Source organism: Accipiter gentilis, chromosome 25 (assembly GCF_929443795.1).
Source record: "Accipiter gentilis chromosome 25, bAccGen1.1, whole genome shotgun sequence".
NCBI lineage: Eukaryota > Metazoa > Chordata > Aves > Accipitriformes > Accipitridae > Astur > Astur gentilis.
The window spans coordinates 11,913,802-11,926,939 of record NC_064904.1 but is presented as its reverse complement, the minus strand read 5'-3'; the positions used below and the strand labels follow the sequence as shown (position 1 = coordinate 11,926,939).

The following is a 13,138-nucleotide window of genomic DNA, read 5'->3' as shown; positions in this document are numbered from 1 at the left end:
TGGAATAAAAAACCTGAGAGTCATACAGTGGGCAAAGCAACAACTTAACATTCTGAGGGAATGTCTACAAAATAGCCTTATTTCCCTCTGTAGTGTATTATTTTAATACTCAACTCAGGTGACTCTCTTGCCTGTATTTCACAGCTGCTTCTTCAAAAACCTTGAAGAAACAAACCTGAACACTGCTTCATAATTCAGAGAAAATTACACCAGAGAAAGAATTATCCCCAATTTATGCAAAGTGTTGCAGTTGTAGCAATAGTTTCATCCTGCAGCCACAGAGTTCATATACATCATGTGCGACCAGTATCTTGATAAAGAGGAAATACAGGAAATTGATGCCTGCCACTGAGATGAAGAGCCATTCCTGTCTTGCACAACATGGCATGTGCAAAGGGTACTGCTCACAGCCTTTTAGACCAGTACAGTATGTATCTCTCCATTACCCTAAGAAAGATCCTCACTGCTTTAGAGAACTGCTGGCCCTTCCACCTCCTAGAAGCTAATCACTAGATGGCAATAGGACTTCACTTTTAAGTCTAGTACCATCAAACAGCATGCCTACACAAACACCTGTAGTAGCCATTATTTTAATGGTATTTTACCAACTTTGTTTCTGTTTACATATATCTTGGCTGAGCATTTAGGGAGCTGCTAGAAGAAAACACAGGCAGGTAGAGAATCATTACTTGATTTATAGTAGTTCGTTAAACTTCACATAACATAATGTCAACGTCAGAATTCAATGCTGCTTTTCTCTGAAAAGAAGTGTCTGTATCTCCCTCCCGAAACTAAAGCAAAGCCTCAACTATTTGAGATCCCCAGCTGTGGATGCTAAAGGGTCACATTAACAAACTGAGTGCTATTAGGTTTTAGTCAGCAAGGAGTAACTTAAGCCCGAATACCTTAATTCTAACTCTGGTGAAAATATCTGACATTGAGTGATGCACGCTTTTCCCCCTTCCCACCCTGCAATCAGGAATAAATGTTTAAGTTCCTCCTAAAATGGCATAAGGCTAAGCCCAACAATTCTTGACAGTAGAAGGTCTGCGATTAAGATATGTCAAATGTCAACATCTAAAACACAAAGGTTGCAGTACTCATGCTTTTGAAAGCAACAGTTAAAGAAACAGAAATGTTTCATCTGACCATGTTTTTACTGAATACCTTATACAAAATCGGGCACCAGAGATAGGGAGCTGAATACAATAAAGTGAGAAGTTTGGCATTTGTTATGGACAGGAACAATTGATGGCCAAATAAAGATTCCCATTAAATTTGAGTTGTGAAAACAAAACAAAAGTGATTTAAGTTGCAGTAAGTTCAGAAGCTGGTTTTACAAGTTATAATTATGTTGCCCGAAGAAGTCCCAGAGAATATTTAGGATTTTGCTTAATATTTCACATTACCATGACATTAATATTTGCTGAAAAAGAAAGCATAACTTTAAAGAAAACAAATGCTTTCTCCCACTTGGCAATTTGTTTACTTATGTCATCACAGCAGAGAGATACTTACCCCCACTTGCATATTCCATTATTAAATAGAGGGTTTTTTCAGTTTCAATGACTTCAAATAGCTTCACTAGAAAAGAAAGCCATTTATTAATCAGTTAACTAGTTGCAGAAGTATTGTTAACCCCACAGAGAATGCTGTCAGAGAAAACAAAAAACCCAACACAAAACGATTTGCTTGCTGCTTGACAATATCAGACTATCACTCTAAAGAAACTTTTTCTGTCTAACGTTCCTAAATGGAAAATACTGTAGCATATTTGGTCAAGCCATACAGAACAACATTTTCTCAAGAAACAATACTTTGCTTCTGTTACATGAGAAAAGCAACTAAATCAAGCAGAACCTCCACAGATTTGAGCATCAGCAATAGTCATTTTTATGCACTGAACTGGCATACATGGTGACAAATGAGTTATCAGTCAGTTTGCTGACAGTCCCATAACAAGACTAAATCATCTAAATGTACAATCCTGATTAATTTCTTGACCGCTTATTTTTGGTATATAGTTGTTTTTAACGAGAGCCTGAATTCAGTCAAAATCAGTATTACACTCCAAAGGAGCAAAATTATCAGTTAGCTATGAATAAGTGTTTTGTGCAAAGGGACCAAAATGTTGGGTTTGGGCTTTTTTTTTCTTTAAAAAAAAAGCCACCAAAACCACACAGCTCTGAAAAGTATTTATTACTGCTACTTTACAGTAAATTGACACCCTAGTGCAGAATCATCTTTTAAAATCATACCACAGCAATTTTAACAGTGAAAAAGCTAAAATTTCTCCAGAGTTGAAAATTATGTGAAAGAAACAATGTACCTATATTTGGATGATTTAAGATCTTCATTATTCTTACTTCTCTAAAGAGCTGAAACAAACATAAAACATTAAATAAGTTAATGAAATAGGTAACACCCATTCTTCCTACAGCCTGATCATTTTGATATACTTAAACACAAACAACAAACATTACTATCAGCATTTCAATGAAGTTCCGAAAATAAGCACTTACTGGAAGAAAGAGTTATGGGCCTGCTTCTTTTAACACACCTCCCCAAACAAATCAACCCTCAAAAACCTGAAAAGACCCACAAAGCACTACAGATAGCTCAGGGGAGAAGTGATCTTAGCTCTGTGGTTCACAGACTTTTGGGGCCAGAAGACCATTATGAGATCACACAGCTCATTGCTGGCTAGTACATCTCACACCATTTTTCACCCCCTTCACAGAAAATACTGCTTCCAAAGTTTCGTGAACCCCCACGAGAGCACCTTTTGAAGACCACTGCAGTATGTTACTGGTATGAATTCATCACTCTTCAGTACTTTGTTAAAACCATGGTATTGCTGTGCTACCGCAGGCACTCACGGGTGAAAAATCAGCTGCTTGTAGAGCACAAGTGTTCCTGAAAGGCAACTGAGGCACTGCAGCATCTAGTCCCGAGTTTGTCACTGCAGCTCCACTGACTCACTGCCAGACATCCAGCCTCCAAGCCTGCTCAGCCAGTACAACACGCTGAACGTACTTGCCAAAATTAATAGGGCAGAACACGAACAGCATTCTCCTAACCCCAGCAGACAGAAGAAACACCATTACTTCAGGAGCACAGTCTCAAAGGGATCAGCTTGCTCCCACCCTCTTCACCTTCCCATGCAACAGGATCATACCTCTTCCCTTTATGCAAGCATTGGTGTTAACTCAGACTGACACACAAGGTCCAGGAATGAATTCAACAGAAAAATCTCACAAAACACACAACTCCCCCAAATAAAAACATTCCACCTCCAAGTTTTCTGTTGCATCTCCCTTGCCCAGCCCAGCACATCTATTTTGGAAAGATAGGGGGTGAGGGACTACAACCACCCATTCCAAGCCGCAGCATGACATTACATCAATGGTGCTGCATCCAGAGATCACATACTGATTGTAAGGATCTTGTTCCCCCTCCCACCCCAACACTAATAGCCATGTGAAGAGGGTTTTGCTTGAATACCTATTTCTAAAGAGTTCAACTTTGCCTGTCACACAGAGAAAACTCTGTCCTCCTGCAACTGGACGGTAATATGGGAATGACATTTAATGAACCACAAATTAAAGAAAAGTCTATTACTGATCAGCTGTTAATTATCTTCACCTCTGAAAACTCTTCTGCAAAAGACAATTATAAGATGCACATAAATCTGTAAGTGTAATACTAAAAATGCCACGGGTGTTGTTAATGCAATATAAAACACTGCTTTTAATGAAGTTGGTTAATAGCAGATAAAGTAAAAATAGTCCTACTTCTCCCAGAAAAGACCCAAAATAAAAAACTATTACAAAAAACGTGAAGTACAAATACTATTGTATTTGGAAAACCCAATGAATTCTCTTTTTAGGCAGTACGCTATATGGCTGTCAAGTGCATAGCTGTTCTTCCTCTGCAGCTCCTCCCATGCCAGCCCAAGACTCCAGAGGGTTGATGTTCTTAAGCCTCGCTTATTTTCTAGCAGGATGCTTCAAAAAGAAGGAGTAATTAAGAGGTTTTATTATAACCCAACACCAACTTCTGCAGGCACACCAGTAATGTAACAAATCACATTAAACTTAACATTGACTAAAGCAGAATGAAAGTCCACAGCTCCACAGGAACGCAGACATGGGAGAAAAGAAAGTTTTGTAAATAAGAGATAACAGCATTGTTATTAACAGTAAAGAAGCAAAAAGTGCTGCTGCAACATTTGCCTCAAGTCAGATTTCAGATAAAGCGAAGGCATTTAATATGTCTACATGTACTACTAACAACTCAAAAATCTGTAGGTGTACTTAATAGAAGTGAAAAAAAAAAAGTGAAACATAGGAAACAAACAGAAAACCACCAAAGAGTCAGCAAAACAAAATCCATGTGCCTTTGTGTCTTTTAATAAAAGAAAAATGTGGGGGTAGGATTAAAAAATAAATAAATAAATTAGTGAAGGGTAGTGGAAATCACAATTTGGAGATGAGTTGTTCTAACCATTCTCTGTTTTCTGACATTTCTGTAAAGGCTAACATTTGGGGAGTCATCCTCATCACACTGCCCAACCGATGTTCTCCCCCATGCTACAGCCACAGCTGTGAATAGCACACTATCTGAACACAAGAGTAAACGCAAACAGTTTTCCAAATGCTTTTAATTATCTTATTATTATCCAGGTCTATGCCTGACACTTCACTAGATGACAAGCTGCTTAAATGCAATCAGGATTGATTGATCAAGTAAATTTTTGGCCATGCAAAATAGTGTGTCAAAAACTATGCATGCATCTTTTCTTTTTCCCCCAGACAGTTAAGTAAATTGCCTTTTTTTTAAAACTGTGTTATTTCTAGAGCTTTTTCATATATAATTAGACAAGGTAGACTACTTCACCATCTTTCTCTGATCGTCAGAAATTTAAAAGCAATAGCATCTATGGCTATTTTTTCTTATTTTTCATTCAGTTCAGAAATTTAAAAGCAATAGCATCTATGGCTATTTTTTCTTATTTTTCATTCAGTTCAGCTGAACTGGTGTATAAAATATTCTGAATACTCCATTAATACTTTTAATCACAGCTTATATAACTGAATGCCTCTGGTCAGCTTTTAAAGCTTTGAAGACAGTTTGCTTAATTCACTCTCAACTGATTGTTGGTATCTTCCACCCCCAATACTCAGATAAAGCCTGCTGGGTCAGACTCTTATCAAGGGCAACTCCACTGCTGCACAGATTAAGACCTTGGCTGTTCTTCAGCCATTAGCCTATTTATCATCACCTCACCCACCTAAAAAAAAAAATAAAAAAATCCTTTCATAGGATTAAGTATGGGAATATAGGCAATAATAATTGGTGCCACCAAACAACAGTCAACCAAGGGCAATACAGAATGAGACAGTAAAAATGAGGCTAGAATTCACAATACCATTATGTAAATGAATATATTCACTCTAATTTTTAAATTTTTTTTTAATGAAGTACGCTGACTTGGCTGGAGCTAGCTACTTCCTCCACTGTACACTGTACACTTTGATGGTCTAACGTAATAAAGTCAGGCTCATAATGCATTTTGGCCTGCTCTAAATATAACATTGGTCCACAGGACAACTACTCTGCATTACTAACCCAAATGAAGCATGTCAAAAAGTAGCTTCTACACATGAGCCATTTGTTGAAGCGGACTAGAAACAAGCTTTTTAAAAAAAGACTATTTTTGTCTCAGAGGAAATAAAAAGTAAAAATACTTGAGGATAGGATACAACCACCACCAAATTCTTTATTATAATTTTAGTTAGATAAATGCACTTGAGATTGTGCTCCCCTAGTCAGTTTAAATGTTATGTGTGGTATTTTGACACAGATAGCAACTTCCACAGGGATATCTGCGAATGCTTGACATTGTATTCCTCTATCAAAAATAGACTATAATACAATGTAAAACATCATATAACTTTCACACAGCATGCTGAAAAAAGGTTTCCCAGATTTCATTCCCCCCAAATATTATATGCATCAACTTCTAGCAAATGAAGTAGCAATTCTCATCATGCAGTAAAATTCATTGCAAACAGCCAGGTACAGTAAAAGCCCACACATCTGAGGTTCTCTGCCACAGGTACGTAAGAAGTGTAACACCAGAAGATGTAATGTGAAGGGTCTCAATACAGAAGATTTTCTTAGTTTTAAGAACTTACTTGTTATAATGAGACCATAAAGGCAGATAATCAACTGAAAACAGTGCTCATCAGTTTAATTTCTAATGCTGAGATTAAAAACTACTCCCAAGTTGTCGAACAGCTCATTTTCCGTCAACAGGAGCTCTACAAATGCTTCTAGGCAAAGACAAAGACAAACATCCTTAGTCTGCCAAACAAATGGCTTTCAGCTTTGTTGTGGTCTGGTCCTTTGACTGTAACCCATGCTAGATACAGGGAAAGAATTACATTTAATTAATGCTGCTAGCCAACAAACTGAGTAAAAAAACCCCAACAAATCAGCAATGGAAGCAGAGACACATACTGAGTAATGAACTTGAATCAATTTTACTTCAACTTTGTTATGCTGACACATCCGAAACAACAGGGAGTGAGGGGAAAGAAGACCAGTCTTTTAAGCCAACTCTCTTTGAACACAGTGAGAGATCAGAATTGTTCCTACATTAGCTATTGCAAGAGTTTCAGTAACAAATTATTTCAAAAATACCAGAAAAAGTTTGCTAAAAAGCAAGACAGTACATTTGTCAGATGCAGAGCACCAACATATCCTGTCCTCCTTCCCCTCAAAGGGGGGTGTGGGGGACGGGGGTATGTGTGTTTCATGAGGTGTCCCAAGCCAGCTCAGGCTTGACCTCTGTATTAGGCTCCTCCTCATAACTGCTCAAGGAAATATGCCCTACATATATTTAGGAGCCTCAAGCAGGAAACCTTTACACAACACAAGTTTGCCTCAAACAAACCACAACTTGAAAACAGAAAAAATACTTGTTATAAACTGAAAGGGCTGGGCATTTTAAATTCTCATCCTTTTCTCGCCTTTTTTAAAATACTTATTGATCCACGGTTGGAAAGGACATGGTCCCTGTTAAAATTGATATTTAAGAGCTCTAAAAAGCTTTAACAAAAAATGGCCCAAACAAGTGGCAAAACATCTGCACATAATGAACAAAAATACTTGGCTGAGGAGCCAAGTTCTAAAAAAGGAAAATGAGAAGTGATTTAGTGCTATTTATTACATGGGCTTGGTAAAAAAACTTGTATATAATGGCATTGCTAATTCAAAAGGAAAAAAAACCCCAGACAATTTGGAGGTGGGGGCTAGGAGGAAGTGAACTACTGTAGCACCAGCACTTGTTTCCAGTGAGACCAATATTCACTGGAACTGGGTACAGAAGTACATTTGTGGAGAACACTGACTATGACTAACAACACCAGCATGGGGAAAAAAAAGCTCTAAGAATTCCCTCTTCTTTCAAACCAGGGAAGTACTAGTTACAGTTTCCTCTTCACTAAGCAAAAGCAGCAGAGTAGTAATTAGGTCCTAAAACAACAGTTAAGAGTAGCTGCATGTGGCTACCACAGACTTCCTCAGCAGCAGACAAGAAACTCAACTCTCCTGAAGAGCTGCACTGCTGAATATTGAGCTGTCAAGACCGCAGCCGCCCGTAGCTTACTGCAAGGGCATACCAAGAATTACTGCTCCAAAAAGCAAAGCAAGTCCTTAACAAGGTTAACTTCTTTCTGGCAGCAGTATCTGTATTATTGGTGTGGAAGACGTAATACAAAGAAATAGGAACCGGCAGTCTTAATCACCATTTGTTTCCCCACCTAAGGATGACTAGGGTATGCAGCTACACCGCAGCTGAGACACTATATACCACACCCTCTCCTTGGCACAGCCCTTCCCTCCCCACCATACCTCAAATATTTTATCACTCTCTCCAGAAGTACAAGATCAGAAGCACTTGATCTTAGCTTCTCCTGCATCTACAGGTTGCGTGCACAGTGGCTTCAAATGCACCAAGGCTACAGTACTGCTGACAGCGCTGGGAGAAAAGGGGCAAGGGTTTGCAAAAAAGCCTCGATCAAGCAAAATTGGTAATTAACGTGCTGTGCGTTACTCTGCTTACTATGACAAGGAGGCATTTAATTTTAAGAAAGTTACTTTCCTTTTTTGAATTGAGAACACTGACACATCTTGCTAAAGTTTTTCTGTGCTCATATAATAAGTGAGCTTAGAGGAGAGCACATTAGCAATCTCACTCCCCAAAATTGATCTGCTTTCTACCCTATTTTGTACTATTCTTCCAGACTGCCATTTAAGAAACCCAGTGGTAGACAAGACCAATTTACAAATCACACTTTATGATCTAATTTATAAAATGTAAACAAAAATGAAATTACAACAGAGACTGAGACACCAGTGGACACTGAGCAGGCTGAAACTCAGGAGCCAAAGGGCCAACAAGTGCACTTCCACCTTGTGGCCTTGCCAACTGAACACCCCTGACTTATAAAAGGTTTGCTTTGTACCTTAATATGAGCTCAAGCTAGCATTACAGCCCAATCTCAAGATAACACCATTCGAAGGATTAAGATTTTTTACGTTTTTGTCTGAAAACACAGCGTCTCTACTTTTCTCTCACCATTCTTCCCATGCCCTGACCCCTCCCTTTCATATCACACAGCTTTTGTTTCTCTTCCAAGTGCTTCAAGCATTTAATAATTTTTTCAGGTATTCCAAGTTGCACAGATCTGCCACACAAAATCAACTTTATCTAATCCATCTTATTACCTAATTTGCAATTCATTTCCTCCCTGCTTGCACAGAAATTACCAATAACCTCAGGGATTAAGCTGAAAAAAATTCTCAAAGCTAGAACCACATTATCTACTTTTACCCAGTCTACAGAGTCAGCAGGAAGTTGCTACCCGCTCCAATGAAGGAGCCTTTCTTCTATAGGTTATTCTTCGCCTCTCAACCAAACCGTGCAATGTAAGAACTTGGGCGTTTTTTCCAATTTACTTTTGCACTATTAATTTTGATAAAAACATCTTGTAACACGATCTTTTCAATATTTGCATAAAATCTAAATGTGTATATTCTCCAGTTTACTGTGGTTATGCTATTTCGTTTTGTTTGCAGGTAAGTTCTGGGTATTCTCTCGTTCAAACAGAAACACTGCAAGGGGCTTTTTTATCAAAGTACTCAAAAGTAAATAAAAAGCCTTTGACTGCAGCACTTAAAAGGACAGAGTTAGAAGAGTCCTAGGTAAAAGTGACATTTAAATGTACTTCCTGCAGGCACTCCAGAGCAGACTGGCTTGCTTGATGAAAGAGTAGGATTTATCACTACTTACTAAAATAGATAAGGCAATACAACTGTAACAGCACATTAAACATTTGAGGCTAGAGGGAAGAAACCAGAATAGCCATGCCCCAGTTTGTTCCACAAAACTGCATCACCTTTCCTGCTGCAAACTACATGGAAAGCATAGATATTGCTTGGCCTTCAGTCAAGAGGCAGTATTTTCAAGGCCAGATTAAGAGAACATAAGCTTTGTATTTGTAAGTTTAACAAAGTGACCAGCATGAATGTGACATGGGTGTACGACACCAAACCATGAACATCCTCTCTACAGAGTTAGCTATGCTTTGGTGACAAGGAAGTGGCTAATACCACCATTTTCTCAGTTTACATCTCTGTACGAGTTCATCTTGAACAACTGCAGGGTTGTCAAAAGTATCTGTTACAAAACTAGTTATTAAATACAGTAGTCAGATGTGTGCAAGGTATGTAATTCTTCAGATTCTCCAGCACAGGCATTCGGGGTTAATGGAAGGTGGTGAAATAAAACAAGTTACAATACTGTTGAAAGATTAAATGTAAAAACCTACCTTTTGTAGACTAGTTGGGTTCAGCTGTGTTTTGTCAATTATTTTTATGGCAACCTAAAGGAAGAGTTCATAATCAGTATTTTCCGTATGAATAACACAGCGTTATTACAAGACGGTCAAATCCAGTAACAGAAATGGAAAACATGAAAATTACACAAAAATCATTCAAGTTTCTTCAGTAAATTATGTACTTGTATTTAAACTAAAAACAATTGGAAATAACGGCTAAAGTGTAATTTACTTCTGCTGCAACAAACTAAAGAGCAGGGTGGGAAAAACCCTAGTATTTTAAATGTATTAAGACGAGAAGCTCACTCAGTCTTTTGTTTGACATTAAGACCACCACACTTATAACAGCGGGAACTCCAACACCAGACAGTGCCCTAATAGAGAGCAGTGTAAATCTACAGATAATATTTACACAGTATAATAACACAACAGATTACACAGTACTGACTGGGCATTGGCAGTTTGTGAAGATGCTTCTAAAAACAGAGATTTCAGAGCAAACTGAAAGCAATTCCACACAGATTTTGCAAGAACCAAGTTAATCTTTGGAAATTCACTGAATATTTGTATCAACTTGCTCCATGATGGATATGAAAATAAGTATAACTTGTGTACCAACTATATTGGCTATAGTACAACAATTCGGGCAAGCTCATTCCTTTACTAGTTAACTTTTTAGTAAATACCGCACAGAAATATTAAAGAATAAAAATTTCACAAATTAATCAAAAGAGAAATTCAGTACCATGGTAACTAGCCATAACCTGAAGATTTGAGGCAATCAATAGGCAACAGAGACAAGCTTCAGTGCAATGCCATTTAGATACAGGATGAGTTAGAACAGGAAACAGGAATCCTTCTAGAATTACATGCCAATTGGTATTTTTCCTTTCTAAATTAGAGACTAAACATACCAGAAGAAACTCTACAGAAGCCAAGAAGATGGTGCCTCTCAAAGAGTCAATATGCTGCAACTCAGCTGATTATAATACCTCACTGGTGCAAAGCAAGGGCTTTCAATTCCCCTTGAATTTTTGGCTCAAACAGTAGATACTGCTCCTTCCCATGCCACAGCTCCCACTTCCCTGCATCACTTTGTGCTATCTTTGTCATGTCATTAACTTGGGGTTGACAACATATGGAATAAAGAATATCTTACATCAAAGTAAATTTATACACATGGATGGATCATCATCATGATGGAGAGGTAAAAGGGGAACACAGTGTTCAACGCTTGTGTGCATCATAGAATTGTATGATGGGTATGGTGTTTTCTGAAACTGAGATTCAAGATTATTTTAAGCCCTTCTAGATGCAAGATACGATGAGACGTAGAAGCCATCTAAGAATATTTTTGCTTTGGGGAGTATTTCCTTCTAAAGTATGCTACTGAAATTAAAGATCTCTATTTCCTGAGGCAAAATTCCATTGCAAAACCTTGAGAAATCACTTCAAAAATACTAACAAGAGAAAGACATTAAGCAATAGGTATTTTTATATTAGCAGCTGTGTATGAAACCAAGAAAGATTTTTATCTCTACCTTTACACCTATTGAACTATTGTCACAAAGGTAACAAAGTTACTCACTTCCTGCAATCTCTTATAAATCCATGCTGGATGTAGAGTGACCACTGCCTTTCATATAACATTATCTGCTGTTGACAAAGTCACCTGGTGTCCCAAGACTACCCATGCCACAAAAGACCCCTGTTTGCTTGGTAAGTGCATTCCACTCAGAAAAAGTTGCATTTTTGTTCTGAGCTGTAGCATTCTGGTCAATCTTTGAAAGACGTAAACTTGTTTCAACCCACAAAGTCTTAAGGTATTGGGTTTCAGCAAAACACAGCTCACCTCTCACACTGTGCATTGGTGCTGGATGAACACAGAGGTCTCTCACACTGGCAAACAAATTCAGACCTGGAGATACAGGGAAGGCACACACCTCAGTTTTCTGAAAAGCAGACTCATAGGCCCATTCAGTGCACTAATTATAGCCTTAAAGGCAGGATGAATTTAGAGAATTCCTATCCACGTGAACACTGAGAGTACAATGTGTTAACACTGACTTTGAGAGCTTGAACCCATCATCAGAACAGGGACCAGCTTCAAGTGCCTTGATAAGGTCTCCAAATCACAGGCAAAGGGATCCTGCCCTCAAGAATAGTTCTGATGAGCCTGAGAAAGAAAATCCTCCGTTTTACTAAGCATAGTTAATAAAGCATCAAATTGCCTTCCAAAGCAAAACTTTGTTCTCTTTTACACAAGGGAATCTGGAACGCTTTCAAGTAATGTGTGCTATGGCCAATGTTGGAGGAATGCAAGACCACCTACACTGTTACACCACTGCATCAGCCATGATATTCTATGTGAATTCATTAGTAGAATTAAAATTAACTTTGCTTTCACCAATCACAATAACATGTCTTAAAACACTCCTCCTACATGACTTGAATGAGGGAGTGAAAGCAATCAGCAGTTGAGACACTGAGCAAATTGGCCAAACTGATACCGTTCAGAATGTTTCCTTCCTCTTCAATTTATTTTTTTCCAAGGGAAGCACAGAAAGAAGATGACAATAGATTCCTTGGAGTCAGACTTGGATCCTGAAAGAATCCTGTCTCATTAGGAAAATTCAACTTCCTGGCTATTAACTAAACACATGCCTTTAATGAACAGAAGGATCCATATATTTTTTGGATGCGATTCAGACCACCTCAGTAACAGCAAAAGGTAGTTTCACCTTTTAGTTTAGTTTTGGCAAGTATGGAAAACTTGTCAGAGGAAATAACCTTTGAGAAATTAAGCTATGTATTTTCTGTTGGAAAAATCAAAGTATTAACAAAAGCATGATTTACAATGAAGACTCTTGCTTTCGAAAGGGCAGGCAGACTACAAATAATAACTCTCCTAGACAGAGGATCTCAAAGGAGTGTGTTTCCAAACATCAGCTCTAGTGCAGCGAAGCTAACCCTCCCTCCATACCTCTGCAGTGAGCAGGCGGCCACACGCTCCTTGGCAGGACAATTCAAGCCCCTCAAGTTAGGCTGATGTTCTGATCACAGCCACCCCGCCCCCCCCCCCCCCCCAAGGGCTTAACATTTCTCCCTTTCTGTAATTTGAGGCTGGGCTCTCATCATACATCCTGCAGATACACTAAAGATGGAAATGAAAGAGGGTCCTGGAACTTAACTCCAGTTGGAAGCACGAAAGCTGTATCTCAAGTAACATG

The 13,138-nt window shown here is 38.4% G+C and overlaps 1 protein-coding gene across 15 annotated transcripts in view; it reads right to left on the bottom strand.

Moving 5' to 3' along the window:
- MARK3 (microtubule affinity regulating kinase 3) overlaps positions 1-13,138 on the bottom strand; it is a 62,891-nt gene that overhangs the window by 33,300 nt on the left and 16,453 nt on the right. For all 15 annotated transcript variants that reach the window (XM_049828652.1, XM_049828655.1, XM_049828653.1 and 12 more), the window contains 3 exons: positions 9,900-9,953; positions 2,330-2,378; positions 1,519-1,584 (listed from right to left, as the gene is read on the bottom strand). In XM_049828652.1, the coding sequence (XP_049684609.1) occupies positions 1,519-1,584; positions 2,330-2,378; positions 9,900-9,953 (169 nt within the window). The remainder of the gene's footprint in view (positions 1-1,518; positions 1,585-2,329; positions 2,379-9,899; positions 9,954-13,138) is intronic.